Below are 27,564 nucleotides of genomic sequence, written 5' to 3' on the forward strand. Positions count from 1 at the left end.
CTTCTCCTGAGATAGCCATAACTTTCTACTTGTTCTCTCTCGAACTATCTTCATCCCTAGAATTTATTGTGCTAGGCCCAAGTCCTTCATATTAAATGACTTGGACAAATCTCTCTTCAACTTTGCGATCAACCCCTTGTCTTTTCCTACAATTAACATGTCATCCACATACAACAACAATATAATAAAGTTATTCTCAGAAAATCTTTTGAAGTATACACATGGATCAGAATAGGTCTTTAGGTATGTTTGACTTTTCATGAATGAGTCAAACTTCATTTACCACTGCCTTGGTGCCTGCTTCAATCCATAAAGACTCTTATTCAATTTGCACACTATGTGTTTCTTTCCAGCTACTTCAAATCCTTCTGGCTGCTCCATATAAATCTCTTCTTCCAAATCTCCATGAAGAAATGTAGTTTTCACATCCAACTGCTCCACTTCAAGATCTAGGCTAGCTGCTAAGCTCAAAATTGTTCGAATAGAAGTCATTTTGATAACAGGTGAGAAAATTTCGTCAAAATCAATAGTTTTCTTCTATTCAAAGCCTTTAACCACCAATCGAGCTTTGTATCTAACCATCTTGCCATTTTCGTCTTTCTTGAGTTTAATGACCCATTTGCATTTGAGTGGTCTTTTACCCTTTGAAAGTTCAACTAGCTCATGCGTGCCATTTTTCTGTAGAGATTCTATCTCTTCTTGCATGACTTTCATCCACTGGTTCTTTTCTGGATGGGACAACACCTCCTTAAGACTTTCTGGCTCCCCCTCATAACTGATGAGGAAATACTCTGTGGAAGGGTACCTGCATGACTCTACCTTTAGCCTCTCTGATCTCCTTAGAGGTTGAGGTTGTTCTTATTCCTGAGTGGGGTGCTCCACTTCCTCAATACCTTCATCAAGTTGCTTCCCCTGCTCAATAACCTTACCAGGTTGCTCCCCTTGCTCGGCAACCTCGTCGGTCGTACTTTCTGCACTTGTGGGATTGTTAGAAGTAGAAAGAATAGTAACAAAGTTAGGAATTATACCGTTCTTCGCCTTTTCTGACATATCAGCAGTAGTTCCAACTTCACTTTCTCGGAAGACTACATCTCTGCTTCTGATGACCTTCTTCTTTACAGGATCCCACAATCTGTACCCGAACTCTTCATCTCTATATCCGATAAATATGCAGGGAACATATTTATCATCCAGCTTTGTTCTCTACTTTTTTGGTACATGTGCAAAAGCTCTGCAACTGAACACCTTCAGATGCGAGTAGGACACCTCATTGTTGGTCCAAACTCTCTCTGGGATATCAAATGCCAACGGAACTGATGGACTCCTATTGATCAGGTAACAGGTTGTCTAAACTGCTTCACCCCAGAATGACTTAGGTAGTTTAGCCATTCTGAGCATGCTTCTCACCTTCTCCATAATGGTGCGGTTCATCATCTCAGCTACGCCATTGTGTTGTGGGATTCCAGGAACTGTCTTTTCATGTCTGATCTCATGACTTGAATAGTACTCTTCAAATTCCCTTAAAGTGTACTCACCTCCATTGTCACTTCGGAGACGCTTTAGCTTTCGACTCGTCTCCCTTTCTACTAGAGGATGAAACTTCTAAAAAACTTGAAACATCTGATTTTTGGTTTTCAAAATATAAACCCATAATTTTCGTGAAGCATCATTGATAAAAGTAACAAAATATTTGTTACCACCCATTGATTCAATTTCCATTGGGCCACAAATATCAGAATATACTAAATCAAGTAATTCAATTTTCTTTCAGACGATATCTAAAATGAGACTCTATGCTGCTTACCAAATAAATAGTAGTCACAAGGTTTTACTGTTATACATTTGGCATAAGAAATGAGTGATTTCTTGGCAAGAATATGCAATCCCTTCTCGCTCATATGACCCATTCTTTTGTGCCACAAATTTGCAAAAATCTCATCTTGTGCCGCGTTCAATTCACCTTGGCATATTTCTGCATTTGTCCTGTACAACGTGCCACGAGCAACTCCCTTTGCAATCCCCAATGATCCTTTAGTGAGTCTCCACTTTTTGATTTGCAAAATAGTTCTCGTATCCATCTCGGTCAAAAGCAATTCCCGAGATCAAGTTTATCCGCAAATCAGGTACATGCTGCACATCCTTTAGAACCAATGTACATCCGACATTTGTCTTGATACAAATGTCACCAATCCCTGCAATCTTTGAGTAACTTGTGTTACTCATTCTCATTGTGCCGAAATCGCCTGCTACATATCTGCAAAACAGATCTCTTACCAGTGTGGCATGGTAAGATGCCGTTGTATCAACCACCCATTCCGACTCTGGACCTGACAGGTGCATGCATTTATCTTCCTCATTTATAAAGAGGACAACATTATCATTATTTTGCACCATAGCGGCTGTGTTGTCATCATTCTTCTGGCCACTAGTTTCATCTTTGCCCTTCTTTGGATTTGGGCAATCTCTTTTGAAGTGACCTGGTTGATCACAGTTGTAGCAATTTCTGGCTCTTGATTTGGATTGGTTCTTTAACTTCCCATGAGCTCCGGATCTACCATAGTTGCTCGAACTCCTTTGATAACTCCTGCCTCTACCTTCTGTGATGAGAGTCTGTCTTTGATTTTCAGGCTTCTTTCTCATCTTCTCATTGAGTAGAAGAGCCGATGTGACATCTTTCAAATCAATAGTAGTCTTACCGTGTAGGATGGTTGTTGCCAAATTATCGTACGAAGATGGCAACGAGTTCAATAGCAAGATGGCTTTATCCTCTTCCTCGATTTTCACTCTGAGGTTGGCAAGCTGTGTGATTAGTCCGTTAAATATATTTAAATATGACAAAAAAATTGTACCTTTACCCATGTGTAGGGCGCATAACTGCTTCTTCAGGTACAATTTATTTGTCAGCATTTTGGACATGTATAGGCTTTCCAGCCTTGTCCAAATTTCACGTGCAGTGTATTCATCAATGATGTTATTTACCACATCATCTAATAAGTGCAACCTGATTGCACTAGTAGCTCTTTCATCCAAGTCAGCCAAATCCTCAGCTTTCATGGTATCAGGCTTTTTGACATCTTGTGTAATCCTTATTGGAGGAGCAGATCCCTCATCCTTCTTTGATATGTTGAAAAACTGTTATCTCTGTTGAATTTTGCTACCTCCTACTTTACTCCGGACATTTTTATTTTTCGTCGAGAATAGTACTACTGACAATGAATAATATTTTAGTGAACGAGCAGAACCTGTGCTCTGATACCAGTTGTTGGGAATAAACCTCCTACAAAAATAATATTCATGGTAATAAAAGTGGAATAATAACTTAGCACCGAGATACGGTAATTAACAAGAATAAAAGAGTAACAACGACACCAAGATTTTTACGTGAAAAACCCTCTTGAATAAGGGAAAAAACCACGGCCCTGAGAAGAGCAACTGATATCACTATTGCAAGAAATTTTACACTTTGTAGGTCCGAGTAAAATACTCAAAAGACCACTACAACACTCAAAAGAAATAACCCTCTTTTGATATTCCCACCTCACTACAATATCACTCACTCTCTATTTTTCTCACAAACTATTTTCTTATACCCTGTCTGTGAAACCTCACTCTTTCTTTCTAACTCTCAGATATATTTTTCCTTTAAGATTGGTGTATCAAAAATGAGAGCCGAAGCTCTCCTTTTATAGGCAGAACCTCTCCTACTACACTTGACATTTTCTTTCTGCACGTCTACCACATTTGACACAACCTACAATGTTGACTATGCAAAAGAAAAATTGGCTGCCAATTTAGAAAAAGAAGACAAAGGAAGAAAGTTGTCTTCCTTAATTTATGGGCTGGACCCCATATTTAGGTCGCCCTCTACCTCTCCTCATACCCGTCAAGGCCAGCCGGTCACAGCTCCTCACCGGTGCATCCAGGCTTCTCATCTTCACGTGCCCGAACCATCTAAGCCTAGCCTCCCGCATCTTGTCTTCTATGGGAGCCACGTCCACCTTCACCCGAATATCGACCTTATTTTCTTATTTTTTTTCTCATATATAGTAAATAGTTTGAGTAAAAAAGGTTATGAATTTTGAACTTAAGCGAGAAGAGAGATAACACCTTGGAGTTTTCCAGCCAGATTAGATTTGAAAGCGTGTAGTTTTACTTCTCTTATGAATTGGGACTTTTTAGCAAAGAGATGTGGTTATATGGTTGGTCGCCGACAGGTGACAGCCATTGGAGTTTTTTGGTGGTCAAAAATTCAATCCTTAATTTAATTTAACAGAAATAAGAAGAAGTAGGAAATGAGATGAAGGAAGTCGACTAATTTCTTGGATTTGGAATTTGTTCGTAGGCTTTTTCGTATCTTCTTTTACTGGTTTGTTGTGGGTTTTGGGTGTTTGGGGGTGTTTGAGCGGAGAAGAAAGGTAAAAAATAAAATAAAATTTTGATAAATTAATTTAAAAATTGGGACCCAAAAATAGCACATATTAATTAATAAATTATGTAGTATATGGCGTGTTTGACATGTCAGTGTAATTGAAATATACGTTCGGTTAGATGTGTTTACTAGTATTCATTTCATTAAATTGAGGTGTCCAAATGAAAAAATTATAAATTTGTTTATCGGGTTGAAAAATAGGCAAGTTTAGGTTTTGCCAAGATGGAATGATATAAGTGGCATCTCAAGTCGGAAATAGCTTTCTCAAAGGCTATCTTTATTTACTACAGAAAAAAATCAAAATTAAAATGCGGTCTTTTTCTGTAGCTGGTTTGAGCTTTTCTTCATTTCCATTTTCTGCTATGTCTTTCTCTGTCTTCTGGGTCTGGCTTTCTTCCTTTAACTCTCTCTGTTCATATCCATTCTTCTTTACCTCTTTAATATTAAAATCATCACTTCTGTATCATAAAGGTGAGATTTTTATTTCCTTATTTTTGTCTCTCTACATCAAGAATGTGGCTGTTGAGTTGGGTATTGTGTTATTTTCCCCATTCTATCCTCATAGGGTTTATATTAGCATTTTGGGCTTTTACTTCTATTTTAACTAACATCAAACAGCTCCTTGGTTGAAGAGTAGGTGGAGATGCATATACACACAGAAAAAACGAAGAGATTTTGGGTAAAAGAAGAAGCTAAGAAATTGTAAGAAGGGAGATTTGGGTTTTGAAGAATGAGTGCGTCTAGGTTCATGAAGTGTGTCACCGTTGGCGATGGAGCTGTGGGTAAAACTTGTCTTCTCATTTCCTATGCCAACGACACTTTTCCCACTGTAAGTACTTGTTTACCTCTCTATCTCTCTATTTGTCAGGCATTTTCTTTTGATCTTTCTATTTATCGCCCAAAAGAACAAATTAAGCTAGTTATTCTCAGTAAAACGACCTTTTTTCTTGATTCATGACTTGCTTAATCAATTTGGCACCCGGTCTAAGAGTGGGTTGTTTTACGTTTACTTCCAATTACCACAAAACATGGATCTTTTGGCTATTTTTAAGGGAAAGAAAACTGATTTTCTACCATTATAGACTAGAGTTTTATGTTTTTTTTTTGGGTGGGGGTGTTTGAAAACCATGAGACATGTAGTCTAGGGAAAGGGAGCCGAAACTACATCTTGAATATTGTCTTGGTGAACTCAGCCTTAACGAGCTTCTTGTCAAGTTGGTTGACAAACCAACAAAAGGTTGTCTTCTGTTTTTGTTGTGCATCAGTGATAACTTGCTTAAAAGATACCCCTTTTCCCTTAAATGCAAAAGGATAAATACTCTTATAAACTAAAGGTATCAGATGGATGGAGTATGAATAGAAAAAAGTAAGTATTAGAACTCTCATGGAAGATGGAATAAACATCACAAAAACCAAACTAAGATACTCGTTATAATTTAATAGCTCAGTTTCTAACTTGATACTGGTTTTTTAATCGAAGATGTCACTTGTTAGAGTGAAAGTGCTTTAAAAACTTTAATAAAAAAGTTGATTATAAGTTCTAGTTATGTTTATGTGAGTGGTGTGTGCATTGCTCATGTTTGGTGATTGTCTGCTGCATTGCAAACAGGTTTGCGTCCCAACTGTATTCGACAATTTTAGTGCAGATGTGGTTGTCGATGGGAGCACTGTCAATCTGGGGCTCTGGGATACTGCAGGTAAAATATTTCCCTACATGACATTTTCAGCTTTTTCTCTTGTCCCTCGCTCCGCGGCGCACATGTCAACTACCTCTACTTTTTGATTGAACAGGTCAGGAGGATTACAATAGATTAAGACCGTTGAGCTATCCCGAGGCAGATGTATTTATACTGGCGTTTTCTCTCATTAGCAAAGTGAGCTATGAAAATGTCTCCAAAAAGGCAAGTTTCTCTCCTGCATCCTGCCTCTAACTTTCATTTTTTTTTAATATTTTTTTTGCTGTACTTGGCCGGGAGATGAACTTGTGGGAACGTTAATGAAAGCTGTCGGTCCCATTAAGTTTTGAAGCAAGTCCATAAATAACATTGGCTTGTTTGTCTTTTACATTAGTTGTTCATACCATATGGATAGTGAAATACCTACCAACCTAGTACTTCCAGTGTTGAATATTTAGGATTTCTTAGCGAAGAATGAGTAATAGTTGCCTATCAGAAAAGTAAAATAAATAAAATGTATGGTTGGTGATATTCAACAATTACTAATACATTATTTCATCTTCCTCCTATTGAATTTCAGTGGATTCCTGAGTTGAGGCATTATGCTCCTGGAGTTCCAATTATTCTTGTTGGAACAAAGCTAGGTTCGTATCCTAATTAATCATGTTTGATTGTTAATTCAACAACTGATTGATTTATTCTTATCTAATTTCACTAGTTGGTCAGAATGATGGTGTCTTTTTGTCTGTCTTTACATTATTTTTGGTCTACTTATCTTCATTTCCTGAGCTATGATTAATCCTCTCTTTGGAAATTTTGCCTTTTAAATTTGGCCGAGCCATGAAATTTCAGACTACCCTTGAAGAGAGTTTATTTTTGTGCTGGGTCATGAATCACTGTGTCAAAAGTTTTGCAGAGCTGTTTTTTGGGGAAAAAAGGAGCTCTGTAGGAAGTTCCAGGTCACATAAGTTCCTTATTTGGCAAGTCAAATGCAATTGTGATATTGCTGCTATTCCCTAGAATTGTGGTTGGGGTCATAAAAGATGGAACGTATGATGCCTTTCATCGTCGGTTGTATATATTTGTCTTTATGGCATGAGTAGTTAGCATGTGCATGCTCTCACTGCACCTTGTTTTCTCCTTCTTGAGAGGTTGAGCCTATTAAGCGTCGATACTGCAGCTACTTTTGGTAACGCACCGGTCTGGAAAGCATGATAATGTGATTTTTTATCGACCATTTAGCTGGAGCAGTTCTTATGAATGAAAACATTTCAGGAGTTATAGGCAGTTTATTCATGTACCGAAACAGATAGCTGATGTGATAAATGCTGCTGTTTAGTGGCTGAACCACCACCAACATAGCCAGTATATTCCCACAACTGGGGTTTTGGGAGGGTAGTTTGTACGCAGACCTTACCCCTACCTTGTGTAAGCAGAGAGGTTGCTTCCGATAGTCCAGGTAAGCACAGTATCAGCCATAAATATCTGCTGAATCATGATACTAAATCATTTCATTCAGTAGAGTGCTGAATGAACATGAACATGTTGGATGCAAATACATTGGTTGAAATTCAGATGCCTTTTAACTGGATTAACCCTGAAGAACTATTTATGGTGTCAATAGATGAAAAAATGTGAATCATATATGGCTAGGCAGAGAGGATATTGTGATTCGTGGAAACTTCTACACCTTTTGGATCCCAGATAATCACTTTTTCAGTAACTTAGGTTGTTATGTTGTTAAATTGCTGGAGAAGTGTGACCTGTTGCATACTCAGATTTGAGATAGACGAGAAAGAAATATTTGTTCAAAGTTTTGTTTCTCATTTAAAGAATGCAGGGTGCGCAATTGTTTTATAGTTTTGAATTGCGTGGCCTTGTATGTCGCTTGCGCCGGTCACTTTATGGTCTAAAGCAGTCTCCTCGAGCCTGGTTTGGTAAGTTAAGCACAATTATCCAGGAATTTGGCATGATTCGGAGTGAAGCTGATCACTCTGTATTCTATCGGCATTCTGCTTCGAGTTTCTGTATTTATCTGGTGGTTTATGTTAACGTAGCAAACCGAGAGCATAGTAATACCTACGTCCCTAGAATGATTCGATGGGATGAGATATTATCCAAAGATGAATGACGTTTTGAAGTCATAACTCAACCTAAATATGAACAAGAAAGTTCACACATCGAACAAGTAATTCAACACCCAACAGGTGCAGTAGACTTAATTTTTTTTAGATCTAACTCAATAAGCGAAGCTTCTTCCAGTAAAAGAATGTCCTTCAGTGGACCTTCTTCTTCTAAACCCCCGGAGGAAAAGTATAAAAGCAACATAAGCGATAAAAGCGATGAAGAATTAATCGAAGAACTTGATAGAAAAATAAAAGGAGTAGATTTTAATAAAACTGTTCCTAAAGTAATCTATCAAAAGGGTCCTTTTATTCACAAAAGTTCATCCGCACAAACAATAGATAGACTTGGAACTCTTAAAGAAGAAAATAACTTCAAAATAGATTGGAAAAGTCTAAATGCTCAGTGGGAACACCCTGATAACAACATTAAAAGAAAATGGTATGTAAATGCCTATTCTTTAGATCAAAGAAAGTCTTTCAGAAATAAATGGATTAAAGATCTAAAAAGACTTAAATGTGATATAGAATTCTTTAGATGGTTCGAATTAACTGGGCAGATTCCAAATCAAAAGGAATCTTTACAAATGATTATTAACAAATGGTATACTAAAAATAAAGGTACAATAGAAGCCACTATTCCACCTTTAGATGAAATAGTAATACCAGTTCAGAATGAGGTCATAACGGCTTCCCCCTTCAAAAGAGAAAGCATTCACCTCGATAAAGAACCAATAAACAAAGACTTGAACAAAATAATTGTTCAAAATAACTACACAAACAATCTTTTACATGTTGTAGCCAATCAATTAAAAGACACTAACAAATTAGGAATCCCAACAAAATCAACAGTAGCACCTACTATAGAAACACATCCTACTATCAAATCCCTGAATTTTCAAAAGAAAAGTTCCCGCAATTAAAAGATAAATTTGATTTTACAAATGAACTTCTAGAAAAAATAGAAGAACAACTTAAAACGAAACTGAGTGTATCAAAAATCCATACATAACAAGCTAGTAGTAGTGGAGACAAGAACTATAGAAATACATAAATTACAAAAACAATTAACTTCATTAAATAAAACGTATGAAACTATACTAAAGGATGAAACCATCCCTGACAGAGAAGCAAAGTTAATAATAATAGAGAAAGCTTCTAACGAATGCTCAGACTTTATTAATAAGATAAAACCTCTAGTTACATTAAAAACCATCTCTGCTAATACTCCTGAAGTAAGTAGAATAATGGGAAATCCTCGACATCCTAATAAGAAAACTTATTATGGAAGACCAATGTTCCCAGATGTTCAATTTGAAGAAGACGTCTATCTATCTTACTCCAGTCATGACGGAACTGGAATTACCGAATGGAATATTGATGGCCTAGCCGAAGGCCAAATTTACAAAAAACTCCACGAAATAGGAATTGCGGTAACAGCCTACAAAATAAAAATGCGTCAGATAAACACACTGCAACCTTAGTAGTATCAGGTTTTACTGGTACATTAAAAAATTGGTGGGATAATTATCTTTCCGAAGAAAATAGAAATCAAATTCTTAATGCTACGACCATAACAACTGTAGTAAAAACTGAAAATAATACTCAGACAACCGAACAAGTAGCTAAAGAAGATGTTACAACAACTTTAATTTATTGTATAACGAAACATTTTATTGGAGAACCAAAACTATTCCACGATAGAAGTCTTGAACTTTTTAATAATCTTAGCTGCCCAAAATTAACAGATTTTAGGTGGTATAGGTATAAAGATATGTTCATAGAAAAGGTAATGATCAGAGAAGACTATAATAAACCTTTCTGGAAAGAAAGATTCATTAGTGGATTACCCAGACTATTTGCCGAAAAGGTAAGAAATAAAATTAAAGATAGATTTAATGGTTCAATTCCATATGATAATCTAACATATGGAGATTTAATAAGCTTTATTAATGTTACAGGTTTAGACCTATGTACAGACCTAAAACTAAAAAGCCTTATTAAAAAAAGCATACTACAATCCAAAGCTGAACTTGGTAGTTTTTGCCAAGACTTCGGTTACAAAACAATTGCAGCTCCTTCAAAAAGAGTATCAAAGAAAAACAAACACAAAATTTCTGATAAACCTAGAAGACGCCATAAGCGTAAAGAAAAGAAAGAAGGTGAAACTTCTAAAAAGAAAAGGTTTAAAAGAAAGAAAAATTATGGTGATAAATGCTGGTCATGTGGAAAAACAGGGTATAGAGCCAGTGACTGTAAGGTCACGAAAAAGAAAAAGAATAAAGTTAATTCTTTAGAAATTAATGAAAATACTAAAGAAAAACTTTATGCTATTCTAGAAAATAATGATTACAGTTCATCGTCTTCATCATCTTCATCCACTGTTAGTTATTCGGATAGTGACAATGAACTAATCAATGTCGCGTATGATTCAGACAGTAGCAGCTCAGTAGAAAACAACTGTAACTGTACTGGCGCAGTTTGCGTGTGTAGTCAAAACTCACTTAGGGTAATTTCGGAAGACTCCAAGGAAGTCTTATTCGACATCATCGAACACATTGATGACGATGACTTAAAGAAAAAATATCTAATTGAATTAAAAAATATTATGATTAAACAGAAGGGAAATCGACCACAGATAAAACCTTTTGATATGAAGAAAGTAATGGATAGATTTTCTGTTAAAACAGAAGAACCCACTACCATCCAACATCTTCAGACTGAACTTAAATCAGTGAGAGAAGAATTAAAAGATATTAAGCTTAGACTTAATAAAATCGAAATGGAAAATATTACTGATAAAATATTATCCCAAGCAAATAAAGGAAAAACTATTAATCAAGAATTCTTCAAAGAAGAAAATGATGGTAACGATTCTGAAGAAGATGGCAACACTTCAAAATTAAACGATAATGATTCAATTGTAGAAGAATCAAGAGACGGCTCATCAGCCTTAGTTAAACTCACTAAAGTAAAGGCTAAAAGTTATCATCTCCCCGTAACCTTAAAAGTGCAAGATATGACCTTTAATAAATTAGCATTATTAGATTCAGGTGCAGATAAGAACTGCATAATGGAAGGAATAATACCTCTAAAATATTTAGAAAAGAGTACGCAAAAATTATACTCCGCCACAGGAGAACTATTAAAAATAAATTACAAATTATCTAAATCGCATATATAAAATGATGGAATATGCTTTATTAATGATTTTGTAATAACAAGGGATATAAATGAAGAAATAATTTTGGGAATTCCTTTCCTGACTCAAATAAAGCCACATTACGACGATTTAAGTGCACTCTGCACTAATGTATTAGGAAAAGAAATACGATTTCCTTACCTAAATCCAATCTCTAAAGAGGAAAGTGATTACATTAAATCACAATTTTTTTTTTAAAAATAAACTTATTATCTCAACAGGTTAATTACTTAAAAAATGATATAAAAGTTCACAAAATTGAACAAACTTTAAAAACCCTGGAAGTAGGAGATAAGATTAAACTGTTTCAGCAAAAACTCGAACTAGAAGTTTGTTCCGATTTACCTACAGCCTTTTGGGAACGAAAACGGCACATAGTCCACCTACCTTACATAAAGGAATTTAATGAACAAAACATACCTACTAAGGCAAGACCTATTCAAATGAATCATGACTTAATAGAAGCATGTAAAAAGGAAATAAGTGATCTTCTCCAGAAGAAAATAATTAGGCCTTCTAAATCACCTTGGAGCTGTGCAGCCTTCTACGTTAACAATAACGCAGAAAAGGAAAGAGGAGCCCTTAGGTTAGTAATTAACTATAAACCTTTAAATAAAGTATTACAATGGATTAGGTACCCGATTGTGACGACCCAAGGGGTTATCACCGTAATTCTTCCTTGTTCCGTGCTCCCGAGGCCTTGAAAACCTTGCTTTTAGTTGCCTCGATTGACGTGCGTAGTTCGGGCGCATAGCCGGAAAGTTTTTATGTTAGAATATGTGAATTATGTGAAACATTTGATGAATTTTGGTATTAATATGCATAATGTTGACTTCGGTCAACATTTTGGGTAAACGGACCCGGACCTGTGATTCGACGGTCCCGGAGGGTCCGTAGAAAAATATGGGACTTGGGCGTGTGCCCGGAATCAAATTCTGAGGTCCCAAGCCCGAGAAATGAATTTTTGAAAGAAATTGTTTTTCTGAAATTTGATATGAAAATTTGAAATGAAAAGGAGTTAGAAAATATAGGTATCGGGCTCGTATTTTGGTTCCGACGCCCGGTACAAGTCTTAAATATGTGTTAAGCACTATCTGTAAAGTTTGGCTAAAAACGGACGTCATATGACGTGTTTCGGACTAAAAATGGAGAGTTTGAGTTATGAAAGTTGAAGAAAGAAAATCATGTGTTTGAGGCTTGATCCTATGTATATGATGTTATTTTGGCGATTTGATCGCACGAGTAAGTCCGTAAGATGTTTTTAAGGTTGTGTGCATGTTTGGTTTGGAGCCCCGAGGGCTCGGGTGAGTTTTGAATGGGGCCCGGGAGGTCTTGGACTTAAGAAAATGCAGGTTCAGGTGTTGCAGACACCAGCGCGGCCGCGGTCATTTCCGCGCGGTCCGCGCTGGAGCCGCGCGGCCGCGATGCATTTTTGTGCGGTCCCGTGGCTGAGTCTGAGGGCTAGGGTTTCAGGTTAGCCAGCGCGGCCGCGCACCAAAACAGTGCGGTCCGCGCTGGAAGGGTTCAGAGAAGCCCCACTTTTCTCCCACTAGGCGCGACCGCAACACATTTTTTGTGCGGTCTGCGCCAGGTCCTCAGAAAGGTATACAAGTTCGGAAAATCTCAGTCATTTTTCACTTTTCAAAAACCCAAAACCTAAGAGGCGATTTTCCAAACAACTTTTTTTCTCCAAAACGATTGGTAAGTGATTTCTAACTTAATTTCTTTATTCCTTAACATCTTTTAACATAATTTCAACTTCAAATCAAAGATTTTCATGGGGAAAATTGGGTGTTTTGGGTAGAACCTAGGTTTTCTACAAATTGAGAAGTTGGACCTCAATTTGGGGTCCGATTTAAAAACAAATCATCTATTGGGATTCATGGGGGAATGGGTAACCGGGTTTTGGTCCAAACCTCGAGTTTCGACCACGTGGGTCCGGGGGTATTTTTGACCTTTTTGGGGAAAACCTTGAAAAATCTATTTTCATGCATTGGGGATGATTCATTTAGTAATTATTAATGTGATTAAGTAACTTATGACTAGATTCGAGCGGATTGGTGGTGGAATCAAGAGGTAAAGCTATACTAGAAGCGTGAGTTGAGTTTGGAGCATTCGAGGTAAGTGTTTGTTCTAACTTTGGCTTGAGGGAATAGGATTAGGATGATATTTGCTACTTGCTAATGTGGAGTACGGTGTATAGGCATGGTGACGGTTATCTATGCACCGGAGTCTAGCATGACCGTGAGTCTTGATTGCTTTTAATTCGAATAATGTGACACAAGCTCCTTGTTTATTTGATAAGTTTCATATAATGTGAACGGTTGAGGAAGAATGATTTAAAAGGAGAATGTGTTGTGAATACTCCCTTGCCGGGATGTGTAGACTGATATATATATTCTCCCTTGTCGGGATATTTTGGGCTGTTAGCTGTACCCTTGCCGGGTTAAAGGTATTGAGTTGTTATTCTCCCCTGAAGGGGTCTACTATATGAAGTCAGATATTATGAACTATATTATGGGATCGTGTGGCACGCCGTCCACTTATATATGATATTATGGGATCGTGTGGCACGTCGTCCACTTATATATGATATTATGGGATCGTGTGGCACGCCGTCCACTTATATATGATATTATGGGATCGTGTGGCACGCCGTCCACTTATTTGCCTGGCAGGATCCGCCAAGACTTGGTGGAGGGATTTCTGTTTAGCCAGGCCAGCAGGGTCGCCATCATTGACCTGGGATCAGTTTTCAGAGTTATTTCTGGGGAAGTTTCTTCCGGTTACTCAGCGAGATGCTCTTCGCAGGCAGTTTGAGCGTCTCCAGCAAAGTCCTATGACGGTCACCCAGTATGAGACCCGGTTCATTGATCTTGCTCGTCATGCCATTGTGATACTCCCCATCGATAGAGAGAGGGTGCGAAGGTTTATTGATGGGTTGGCCCAGCCGATCCGTGTTCAGATGGCCATGAGTGCCGGTAGTGAGATTTCATTTCAGGAGGCGGCAGATGGTGCCCGCCGGATAGAGATGGCACTTGCTCAGGGAGGTGGTCATGGGTCTGATAAGAGGCCCCGTCATTCTGGTAGATTCAGTGGTACCTCGTCTGGAGGTAGGGATTCTTATGGTAGAGGCCATCCTTCGAGGCCCTTTCAGTCAGCTCTCCAGGCTTCTCATGGTACACCAGGTGGTCGTGGTTCTCAGCCGCAGTATTCTGACCAGCAGCTCTTCAGTTCACCATCAGCACCTATCAGTGCACCACCACTTCGTTATTCTCAGCAGCCGAGGGCTTGTTATACTTGCGGCGATGTGAGTCACATTGCCAGATATTGCCCTCGAGCTTCCAGCAGCTTGCTGCAGCAGGGTTCTCGCCCGATGATCCAGGCACCAGTTGCCCCACAGCCTGCCCAGCCAGCTAGAGGCGGGGGTAGAGGACATAGAGGTGGAGGTAGAGGTTTTAGAGGTGGAGCTCAGACCGCTAGAGGTAGGGGTCAACCAGCAGCAGATCGTCCCAGGGATATGATTCAGGGAGGTGGGGCCCAACCCCGTTGTTATGCTTTGCCAGCCAGGCCAGAGGCTGAGTCATCAGATGCTGTGATTACAGGTACTATTCTGGTCTGTGATAGGGATGCTTCTGTGCTATTTGATCCCGGATCTACGTATTCATATGTGTCGTCCTATTTTGCACCCTATTTGGTTATGCCTAGTGACTCGTTGAGTATTCTTGTTTATGTGTCAACACCGGTGGGTGACTCTATTGTGGTCGACCAAGTTCATCGTTCTTGTATCGTAGTGTTTGGGGGTCTTGAGACCCGTGTTGATTTGTTGCTTTTGGACATGGTCGACTTTGATGTTATATTGGGGATGGATTGGTTATCCCCGTACCATGCTATCTTGGATTGCCATGCCAAGACCGTGACCTTAGCCTTACCGGATTTACCCCGTTTAGAGTGGAGAGGGACTTCTGGTCATTGTACCCGCAGTGTTATCTCGTATGTGAAAGCTCGGCGTATGGTCGAGAAGGGATGTTTGGCCTACTTGGCGTATGTTCGCGATTCTAGCGCGGAGGCCCCTTCTATTGATTCTGTGCCCGTTGTTCGGGAGTTTCCTGAGGTTTTCCCTTCAGACTTGCCGGGTATGCCGCCCGATAGGGATATCGACTTTTGTATTGATTTGGCCCCGGGCACTCAGCCCATTTCTATCCCGCCATATCGTATGGCCCCGCCGGAGTTGAAAGAGTTAAAGGAACAGCTGCAGGATTTGCTTGAGAAAGGTTTCATTAGACCCAGTGTTTCGCCTTGGGGTGCGCCGGTGTTGTTTGTTAAGAAAAAGGATGGTTCGATGAGAATGTGCATCGATTACCGGCAATTGAACAAGGTTACAATTAAGAATAAGTATCCACTGCCGAGGATCGACGATTTATTCGACCAGCTTCAGGGTGCGAGGGTGTTTTCAAAGATAGATTTGAGATCTGGCTACCACCAGCTGAGGATTAGGGCGTCTGATGTCCCTAAGACAGCATTTCGCACTCGGTATGGGCACTATGAGTTTTTGGTCATGTCATTTGGATTGACTAATGCCCCAGCAGCGTTCATGGAGTTGATGAACCGAGTGTTCAGACCTTATTTGGACTTGTTCGTGATAGTCTTCATTGACGATATTCTTATATACTCCCGCAGTCAGGAGGAGCATGAGCAGCACCTCAGAGTGGTCCTTCAGACCCTAAAGGATAGTCAGTTGTATGCTAAGTTCTCAAAGTGCGAGTTTTGGTTGAGTTCGGTCGCATTCCTGGGTCATGTCGTATCAGCAGCAGGTATTCAGGTAGACCCGAAGAAGATAGAGGCAGTCAAGAACTGGCCTCGACCAGCTTCAACTACGGATATTCGGAGTTTCCTAGGGTTAGCAGGTTACTACCGTCGGTTCATGGAGGGGTTTTCATCCATTGCAGCCCCTATGACCAGATTGACCCAGAAGGGTGCCCAGTTCAGGTGGTCGGACGAGTGTGAGGCGAGCTTCCAGAAGCTCAAGACGGCTCTGACTACGGCACCGGTATTGGTTCTGCCCACAGGTTCAGGGCCATATACGGTCTATTGTGATGCGTCATTGCTTATGCTTCGAGGCAGTTGAAGATCCACGAGAAGAATTATCCGGTTCATGATCTCGAGTTGGCAGCCATTGTTCATGCCCTGAAGATCTGGAGGCATTACTTATATGGCGTGACGTGTGAGGTTTACACTGATCACAAGAGTCTTCAGTATCTGTTCAAGCAGAAAGAGTTGAATTTGAGGCAGAGGAGGTGGTTAGAGTTGCTAAAGGATTATGATGTTACTATCTTATACCACCCGGGGAAGGCCAATGTGGTGGCCGATGCATTGAGCAGGAAGTCCGCCAGCATGGGTAGTCTTGCTTATATTCCAGTCAGCCAGAGATCGCTTGCTTTGGATGTTCAGGTCTTGGCCAATCGTCTTGTGAGGTTGGATATTTCTGAGCCTAACAGAGTGTTAGCTTGCACGGTTGCTCGTTCCTCACTATTAGAGCGTATCCGCGAGCGGCAGTTTGAGGATCCCCATTTGTGTGTCTTGAGAGACACGGTGCAGCGTGGAGGTGCCAAGAAAGTAACCTTAGATGATGATGGTGTATTGAGATTGCAGGGGCGAGTTTGTGTGCCCAATGTTGATGGGATTCGAGAGTTGATCTTAGCGGAGGCCCACAGTTCTCGGTATTCTATTCACCCGGGCGCCGCGAAGATGTATCAGGATCTGAGGCAGCACTATTGGTGGCGTAAGATGAAGAAAGACATCGTTGCGCACGTGGCTCGGTGTTTGAATTGTCAGCAGGTTAAGTACGAGCATCAAAGACCCGGTGGTCTATTTCATAGGATTGCACTTCCCGAGTGGAAGTGGGAGAGGATTACGATGGATTTCGTTACTGGACTTCCGATGACTCGGAAAAAGTTTGATGCAGTTTGGGTCATTGTTGATAGGCTGACCAAGTCAGCGCATTTTGTTCCTGTTGCAGCCACCTATTCGTCCGAAAGGTTAGCCGAGATTTATATCAGGGAGATTGTTCGCCTTCATGGGGTGCCGCTATCTATCATTTCGGATCGGGGTACGCAGTTTACCTCGCATTTCTGGAGAGCGGTTCAGCGAGAGTTGGGCACCCAGGTTGAGTTGAGTACAGCATTTCATCCCCAGACGGACGGTCAGTCCGAGAGGACTATTCCGATTCTTGAGGACATGCTCCGAGCCTGTGTCATTGATTTTGGAGGCTCGTGGGACCAGTTTTTGTCTTTAGCAGAGTCCTACAACAACAGCTACCAGTCCAGTATTCAGATTAGGGCTGTGCATTTGGATCGGATATCCGAAATCCGATCCGATCCACTCTATTTCGGATTTTCGGATTGGATTCAGATTGGTATGATTTTAATCCGATTCGATCCGATATCCGAAATTATATGTACCTATATAAATACACACTAAAATTTTAGGGTTATGCTTATTCATTTTTCACACACCCCCTCACTCACTTAGATTTTTCCGCCTCTCTTGCACCTCTCTTCTCTTCAGTGAAGACTAAAAGAGTCTCAATGACTCAAACTTCCGATTTTACTTTGATTTTATGTCTCTTTCTTCCGCCTCTCTTCTCTTCTCTTCTGTCTTTTATGTCTATTTCATGTTCTATTCTTCAACTTTTGATTTTATTTTGATTTTTTTGTTTGTTTTGGTAGATGGAAGATGAGATAGAGACACCGAATGAACTTTAAATTGTTGAAATTTTTTGTGACAATCCGATCCGACAATCCGAAAAATTATCCGATCCAAAGTTTAAAATCTGATCCAATCCAATGTTAATTTGGATCGGATTCAGATTGCCCTTTTCAGAATCCGAAATCCGAAATTCGAATCCGAAATATGCTAAATCCGATCCAATCCGATCCGTGCACAACCCTAATTCAGATGGCTCCGTATTCAGATGGCTCCCTAATCTTGAAATTTTGTAATACATAGTACTATAGACAAAATCTCCTTTTTGACTGTACTATAATTCTTTTGAGCCGGATTCCAGATACCGGAAGTGAAATGAACTAACTATTCTGGAGACTATGACGAAATTCGTTGTTTAAGAATACCACCGTACCCTTCATTAGAAGCGTCAGTTTCGACTAACATGAACGCTTCAGGATTTGGAATTCCAGTTCCAATTCCTATTTCTTCCTGAGACGTTTATAAAGGGGTTCACAGATTTTCCTAATATTAGGGATAAAGTCTGCTACGTAGTTGAGGCTTCCTAAGAATCTTTGAAGTTGTGTTTTGTCTATGATTTCATCGGGAAATTAGGACGAAAATTCAATGGCTCTACAAATTGGTCTGTAAGTTCCTTGATATAGGTCATGTCCTAAAAATCTAATGGTTGTTTGAAACAACTTTATCTTCTTAGCACTGACTACTAGTCCGTTGTGTTTTACTATTTTAAAGAAAGTATTGAGATGTTTAAAGTGGGAATCTATATCTTCTGAAAATATTAATACGTCATCAATGTAAACTATTGACATGTTACTATAGAGGTTGAATATATTATTCATTACATTCTGAAATTCAGATGGGGCATTTTTTAACCCAAAAGGCCTTACGTTCCATTCATATTGTCCAAAGGGGACATTGAAGGCAGTTTTATTGAATTAGTCAGAAACCTGATTTCATATCAAATTTACTATAAATATTAGCCTTATAAGTTCTTTTTGATAAATTTCTTTTATTAGGTATCGGGTACCTAATCCATTGTAATACTTTATTTAAAGGTTTATAGTTAATTACTAACCTAGGGGCTCCTCTTTCCTTTTCTGCATTATTGTTAACGTAGAAGGCTGCACAGCTCCAAAGTGATTTAGAAGGCCTAATTATTTTCTTCTGGAGAAGATCACTTATTTCCTTTTTACAGACTTCTATTAAGTCATGATTCATTTGAATAGATCTTGTCTTAGTAGGTATGTTTTGTTCATTAAATTCCTTTATGTAAGGTAGGTGGACTATGTGCCTTTTTCGTTCCCAAAAGGCTGTAGGTAAATCGGAACAAACTTCTAGTTCGAGTTTTTGCTGAAACAGTTTAATCTTATCTCCTACTTCCGGGTTTTTTAAAGTTTGTTCAATTTTGTGAACTTTTATATTATTTTTTAAGTAATTAACCTGTTGAGATAATAAGTTTATTTTAAAAATTGTTTGTGATTTAATGTAATCACTTTCCTCTTTAGAGATTGGATTTAAGTAAGGAAATCGTATTTCTTTTTCTAATACATTAGTGCAGAGTGCACTTAAATCGTCGTAATGTGGCTTTATTTGAGTCAGGAAAGGAATTCCCAAAATTATTTCTTCATTTATATCCCTTGTTATTACAAAATCATTAATAAAGCATATTCCATCATTACAGATATGTGCTTTAGATAATTTGTAATTTATTTTCAATAGTTCTCCTGTGGCGGAGTATAATTTTTGCATACTCTTTTCTAAATATTTTAGAGGTATTATTCCTTCCATTATGCAGTTCTTATCTGCACCTGAATCTAATAATGCTAATTTATTTAAAGGTCATATCTTGCACTTTTAAAGTTATGGGGAGATGATAACTTTTAGCCTTTACTTTAGTGAGTTTAACTAAGGCTGATGAGTCGTCTCTTGATTCTTCTATAATTGAATCATTATCGTTTAATTTTGAAGCGTTGCCATCTTCTTCGCAATCGTTACCATCATTTTCTTCTTTGAAGAATTCTTGATTAATAGTTTTTCCTTTATTTGCGTGGGATAATATTTTATCAGTAATATTTTCCATTTCGATTTTATTAAGTCTAAGCTTAATATCTTTTAATTCTTCTTTCACTGATTTAAGTTAAGTCTGAAGATGTTGGATGGTAGTGGGTTCTTCTGTTTTAACAAAAAATCTATCCATTACTTTCTTCATATCAAAAGGTTCTATGTGTGGTCGATTTCCCTTCTGTTTAACCATAATATTTTTTAATTCAATTAGATATTTTTTCTTTAAGTCATCGTCATCAATGTGTTCGATGATGTCGAATAAGACTTCCTTGGAGTCTTCCGAAATTACCCTAAGTGAGTTTTGACTACACACGCAAACTGCGCCAGTACAGTTACAACTGTTTTCTACTGAGCTGCTACTGTCTGAATCATACGCGACATTGATTAGTTCATTGTCACTATCCGAATAACTAACAATGGATGAAGATGATGAAGACGATGAACTGTAATCATTATCTTCTAGAATAGCGTAAAGTTTTTCTTTAGTATTTTCATCAATTTCTAAAGAATTAACTTTATTCTTTTTCTTTTTCGTGACGTTACAGTCACTGGCTCTATGCCCTGTTTTTCCACATGACCATCATTTATCACCATAATTTTTCTTTCTTTTAAACCTTTTCTTTTTAGAAGTTTCACCTTCTTTCTTTTCTTTACGCTTATGGCGTCTTATAGGTTTATCATAAATTTTATGTTTGTTTTTCTTTGATACTCTTTTTGAAGGAGTTGCAATTGTTTTGTAACCGAAGTCTTGGCAAAAACTACCAAGTTCAGCTTTGGATTGTAGTCTGTCTTTTTTAATAAGGCTTTTTAGTTTTAGGTCTGTACATAGGTCTAAACCTGTAACATTAATAAAGCTTATTAAATCTCCATATGTTAGATTATCATATGGAATTGAACCATTAAATCTATATTTAATTTTATTTCTTACCTTTTCGGCAAATAGTCTGGATAATCCACTAATGAATCTTTCTTTCCAGAAAGGTTTATTACAGTCTTCTCTGATCATTACCTTTTCTATTAACATATCTTTATACCACCTAAATTCTGTTAATTTTGGGCAGCTAAGATTATTAAGAAGTTCAAGACTTCTATCTTGGAATAGTTTTGCTTCTCCAATAAAATGTTTGGCTATACAATAAATTAAAGTTGTTGTAGCATCTTCTTTAGCTACTTGTTCGGTTGTCTGAGTATTATTTTCAGTTTTTACTACAGTTGTTATGGTCGTAGCATTAAGAATTTGATTTCTTTTTTCTTCGGAAAGATAATTATCCCACCAATTTTTTAATGTACCAGTAAAACCTGATACTACTAAGGTTGCAGCGTGTTTATCTGACGCATTTTTCATTTTGTAGGTTGTTACCGCAATTCCTATTTCGTGGAGTTTTTTGTAAATTTGGCCTTCGGCTAGGCCATCAATATTCCATTCGGTAATTCCAGTTCCGTCATGACTGGCCATCAATATCGTTTAATAGTCAATCCTAACACACCAACAAAAGCGGAAGACAAAAGACCAGTTTCCTCAAAAAGGGAAACTTTTGAGTTAATCGCTAAAAAACCAGTTAAAGTTTTAGCCCTAGACAAAGGTTACGAAAACTTTGACCTTGCAGATTTAATCAGGCTCTGTTACACAGACAGGTATTATGTTGATACTAGTGACCCCCTAAAGACAAGAAAGTATTACGAATTAATCCTAACAGATACAAAATCTGTTACACTTGAACATACCCTCTACGACGAAAGGGACCCTATCAACAACAACAACAACAACCCAGTATAATCCCACTTAGTGGGGTCTGGGGAGGGTAGTGTGTACGCAGACCTTACCCCTACCCTGGGGTAGAGAGGCTGTTTCCAAATAGACCTTCGGCATCCTTCCCTCCAAGAACTTCCCACCTTGCTCTTGGGGAGACTCGAACTCACAACCTCTTGGTTGGAAGTGGAGGTTGCTTACCATCAGAGCAACCCCTCTTGTCTATCAGAATTTCAAAATTTCAAAATTTCAAAATTCAACATTAACAAAGTATTAAGTCCATTTGAATGGACCATGGATCACTTACATACCCCAATAGTATTATCAGTCAAATATAGGCCTCAAACCTATAATTTTAAAGATTATATGGATGCATGGTTTAATTTCCTCTATTTACGACCAAAAACCCACACCTGGTTTGTAAAGTATAGTGAACAAGCCCAGAAGTCCATACTACCCAGATGGTTCTACGACTGGTGGAAAGTGTTTGGAGGATCGGAGCAAACAATGCCCCGAAGCTTCCATATGCATTATAAAAGGTTCCAAATAGAAAATGAAATCACTTCTCTTCCTGAACATATAAGGTTATGCAAATACTACTTTGCAAAGCGAATATCTTTTATTATTAATTGGTTATTTGACATAGAGCAAATTGAGAAAATCAGATACTTAGTTAAAACACCAAATATCAAAGGATGGATTCCAGAGGTTAAAGAACCAAAGAAATCTCGACCAATCAGAACAGAGTCCAAAGCAGGATCAGGTAACTCTCAACATGAGTTATAGAAAAGACTGTTTGGAATGTTAGCAAATATCGAGTCAGCAGATCCAAATCAAAAACAAGCAATGCTAGAAGCAGTCTCAAGTTCGTCATCTGCAGAAAGCAGAAAGAATGGAGATATGGAAGAATTAGACGGAATAGCCCAGTCTAATAGATAAACAGTTCTACAGCGACATTTGCCTTTTCGGAACAGGAGACAGCGACGCCTTCTCTTTCATGAAAGGAGACAACGACACTTGACCTTTCAAAAAAGCAAGAGTCATTGACAACGACACTTGACCTTTCAAAAAAGCAAGAGTCATCGACAACGATACTTGACCTTTCTGGAAAACAGGAGTCGTTAACTAAATCTTTCGAAGTCTATATAAGACTTCCAAATGTAATAGAAGCGGCAGGCCGAAAATCGCCCTTTTCTTTTCTTATATGTTTTCCCTTCCCTCTCTGTAAAATTTCCTTGTACCGCGGTTTCTTATGTTCTAAATAAAAGTAAGTTTCTTAAAACTTGTCTTTATTTACTTTAATTTTCGCATATTTTTATTATCTGTACTTTCGATCCTTCAAACTGGTATCAGAGCCATGTTTCATGTTAATTAAATCCATGAGAGGCTAAACTCTCAATTGTCTTTAATGTTCATTGAAATCTTATTATCTGTTTCATGTTATGGATCTTAATTGTTATATATTGTTCATTCTAGTATATGTTTATCGTTTATCTTGTTCCTATCTCTATAATCCTGTTATCTAGTGTGAAGTTCATAGTGTGAGGGTCTCTGAGAGAGAGTTAGTTGAACCCTATTAGCTGCCGTCAGTAGCCGTCGTCGTTATAGGCCAGGAGAGCCGCTGTTAGACAGGACATAGGGAACACGTTCAACTCCCAACCCCCAAGAAAACTTAGAACTAAGATAACTTAAAAACAGGATAATAGAGAAACGAAGAAGTTAAACAGTAAACGATATACTATTAGAACAGTAGAAAACTATTAAGAAAATTAGCACTGAAATAAGATAACATAGAGAGTAGATAGAGAAACCTTAAAGACAAGATACCTCTCCCTGAAACTTGTAAAAATATTTAAAACCTATTTATAAATGAAACATAAAACTTTTCATTAAATAGGATTCTATAACATTCAGAAATGGAGATCCCTTAAATATCTCCGAAACACAAAAAGGAAAATAGATTGTGCTAAACACAACATTAGAGTCTGCAAAAATATAATCAGATATATTAATCTGCGTTATAAAGCTTTATTAACTATAGAAAGAGAAATTGAATTTTATAAAGAAAATCTTGAGAGTTATCAACACAGAAAAAGAATAATTCAAAAAAATATAAAAACAATGAATATCTGTATCAACAGGTATACATCTCAATATTAAAATGAATAATTCCGAGAATAATAAAATTCTTAATAGTGCTAATATTTCGGCAGTAACGAATATTGCCAAAATAGAAAATGATTTACAAAATTGGAGTATTTCTAGAGAATCCTTTGGCACTATATATCATACAGGCAAGTTTGATTTTATTAAGAGTTATAATATAAAAACTTGTGAATCAACGATCGTTATTAATAACTCAATCGAAACAATTAAGTTATTAGCAGCACATGACATACAACAATATAGGAAAAAATATAATTTCCTACATATTGGACTAGTACAAGTAGCTATCAAACCTTTATACAGATTAGGTTTAGACACGCCTCTTTGCCTCTTGTTAAGAGACGATAGACTATTAAATTTTGACGATTCATTATTAGGAGTCTTACAAAGTAACCTAGCTCAAGGCCTGGTCTACTTTAATTGTTATCCAAATTATTCGGTTGACATAAACGACCAGAATATCTTAGATACGTTGACTCTTAATATTAAAACAAAAAATATGAATAGTAAAATTAATACAAGAGAGATAGTTGTAATATACCGAGTATATTATAGGCTAATAAAAACTACTTTAGCTCCGAAGGCTAAAATTGAAAGTAATAAAGGAGTTACGATGCTCATGGAAGCAAACTGAGAGCATAGTAATACCTACGTCCCTAGAATGATTCGATGGGATGAGATATTATCCGAAGATGAATGGCGTTTTGAAGCCATAACTCAACCTAAATATGAACAAGAAAGTTCACACATCGAACAAGTAATTCAACACCCAACAGGTGCAGTAGACTTAAAATTTTTAAGATCTAACTCAATAAGCGAAGCTTCTTCCAGTAAAAGAATATCCTTCAGTGGACCTTCTTCTTCTAAACCCCCGGAGGAAAAGTATAAAAGCAACATAAGCGATAAAAGCGATGAAGAATTAATCGAAGAACTTGATAGAAAAATAAAAGGAGTAGATTTTAATAAAACTACTCCTAAAGTAATCTATCAAAAGGGTCCTTTTATTCACAAAAGTTCATCCGCAAAAACAATAGATAGACTTAGAACTCTTAAAGAAGAAAATAACTTCAAAATAGATTGGAAAAGTCTAAATGCTCAGTGGGAACACCCTGATAACAACATTAAAAGAAAATGGTATGTAAATGCCTATTCTTTAGATCAAAGAAAGTCTTTCAGAAATAAATGGATTAAAGATCTAAAAAGACTTAAATGTGATATAGAATTCTTTAGGTGGTTTGAATTAACTGGGCAGATTCCAAATCAAAAGGAATCTTTACAAATGATTATTAACAAATGGTATACTAAAAATAAAGGTACAATAGAAGCCACTATTCCACATTTAGATGAAATAGTAATACCAGTTCAGAATGAGGTCATAACAACTTCCCCCTTCAAAAGAGAAAGCATTCACTTCGATAAAGAACCAATAAACAAAGACTTGAACAAAATAATTGTTCAAAATAACTACACAAACAATCTTTTACATGTTGTAGCCAATCAATTAAAAGACACTAACAAATTAGGAATCCCAACAAAATCAACAGTAGCACCTACTATAGAAACACATCCTACTATTAAAATCCCTGAATTTTCAAAAGAAAAGTTCCCGCAATTAAAATATAAATTTGATTTTACAAATGAACTTCTAGAAAAAATAGAAGAACAATTAAAAACGAAACTGAGTGTATCAAAAATCCATACAGAACAAGCTAGTAGTAGTGGAGACAAAACTATAGAAATACATAAATTACAAAAACAATTAACTTCATTAAATAAAACACTAACTTACTTCAGGAGTATTAGAATAATAAACACATCCTACTATCTGCAAGGTCATTATTATTACCGACAATGATCAGGATGGTATTACTAAATTGAAGCAACATCTCTTTCAACACTTTCAGACTAAGGATCTGGGCAAACTAAAGTATTTTCTGGGTATTGAGGTCGCTCAGTCTAGCTCAGGTATTGCGATCTCACAACGCAAGTATGCCTTAGATATTCTTGAGAAGACAGGAATGACAGGTTGTAGACCTGTTGACACTCCGATGGATCCGAATTCTAATTTCTGCCAGGACAGGGGGAGCCTCTTAGCGATTCTGCAAGATATAGGCGGTTGGTTGGTAAATTAAATTACCTTACAGTGACAAGACCTGACATTTCCTTTCTTTGAGTGTTGTGTGTCAGTTTATGAATTTTCTGTGTGATAGTCATTGGGATGCAATTATTCACATTCTTCGGTATATAAAATCAGCTCCAGACAAAGGTTTATTGTTTGAGGATCGAGGCCATGAGCAGATCATTGGATACTCAGAGGCTGATTAGGCAGGATCACCTTCTGATTGACGTTCTACTTCTGGATATTGTGTCTTAGTAGGAGGAAATTTGGTATCTTGGAAGAGCAAGAAACAAAATGTGGTCGCTCGGTCTAGTGCAGAAGCAGAATATCGAGCAATGGCTATGACGACATGTGAGCTAATTTGGATCAAACAGTTGCTCAAGGAGTTGGAATTTGGTGAGATTAGTCAGATGGGACTTGTGTGTGATAATCAAGTTGCTCTTCATATTGCGTCAAATCTAGTGTTCCATGAGAGAACTAAACACATTGAGATTGACTGTCACTTTGTCAGAGAAAAGATACTCTCGGGAGATATTGCTACAAAGTTTGTGAAGTTGAATGATCAGCTTGCAGATATTTTCACCAAGTCTCTCACTGGTCCTCGTATTAACTACATATGTAACAAGCTCGGTACATATGATTTATATGTACCGGTTTGAGAGGAAGTGTTAGAATAGTTATGTAACCCTAATCCCATATGTATTAGGAGTAGGATATGTTATGTATATATATAGGGCTCATTGTATCATGTTTAATATATATGAATAATATCAATCAGATTTTTCTCCCGTGCATTCTCATAAAATATATACCACAATGGAGGGCACGAGTCAAACGACTAACAGATGCAAGATTAAAAGGACAGTCAGGGACAAAGAACGGAATCTAGAGTGATAGAGGGTAGGGGATTCGCTTGTCCAACACCTTTTGCTTTAGTTTGAGACCCATTGGCTAAAGTAACAGTGGGAAGAGACTGTGAATACGCAATATTTGACAAAAGTGATTTATTACCAGAGATATGATCAGAAGCGGCTGAGTCCACAACCCATTGTCCAAGAGTACTAGATTGGGAAACACAAGCAAAAGAATTACCAGCAACAGAAGGATCAGTCTGAGCAACAGAGGCTACTTGTGGAGATGTCTGCTTACTTGCTCGATATTGAAGGAACTCATTATACTACCCTTCAGATAAAGAAAATTCTTGTTTACCTGTAGTCTCGGTCTGAGCAACATAAGCATTTTTGGACAACCTCCTCGTCCAAAACGAGGAGGATACTTGGGTCTAGATCTT

At 37.7% G+C, this 27,564-nt stretch overlaps 2 protein-coding genes across 2 annotated transcripts; both read left to right on the plus strand.

The window, feature by feature from the left end:
- Positions 1-4,696: 4,696 nt before the first annotated feature.
- On the plus strand, positions 4,697-26,932 carry LOC104233817 (uncharacterized). The gene is made up of 6 exons (XM_070157773.1): positions 4,697-4,812; positions 5,067-5,258; positions 6,039-6,126; positions 6,221-6,330; positions 6,686-6,749; positions 26,532-26,932. Exons 2-6 carry the CDS (start codon positions 5,160-5,162, stop codon positions 26,930-26,932), a joined length of 762 nt encoding a protein of 253 aa, XP_070013874.1. The 5' UTR covers positions 4,697-4,812; positions 5,067-5,159.
- On the plus strand, positions 14,045-16,565 carry LOC138889171 (uncharacterized). Its single transcript, XM_070172278.1, has one exon. It carries the CDS (start codon positions 14,060-14,062, stop codon positions 16,556-16,558), a length of 2,499 nt encoding a protein of 832 aa, XP_070028379.1. The 5' UTR covers positions 14,045-14,059; the 3' UTR covers positions 16,559-16,565.
- Positions 26,933-27,564: the final 632 nt, after the last annotated feature.

This window comes from Nicotiana sylvestris, chromosome 1, assembly GCF_000393655.2.
Source record: "Nicotiana sylvestris chromosome 1, ASM39365v2, whole genome shotgun sequence".
Taxonomy (NCBI): Eukaryota; Viridiplantae; Streptophyta; class Magnoliopsida; order Solanales; family Solanaceae; genus Nicotiana; species Nicotiana sylvestris.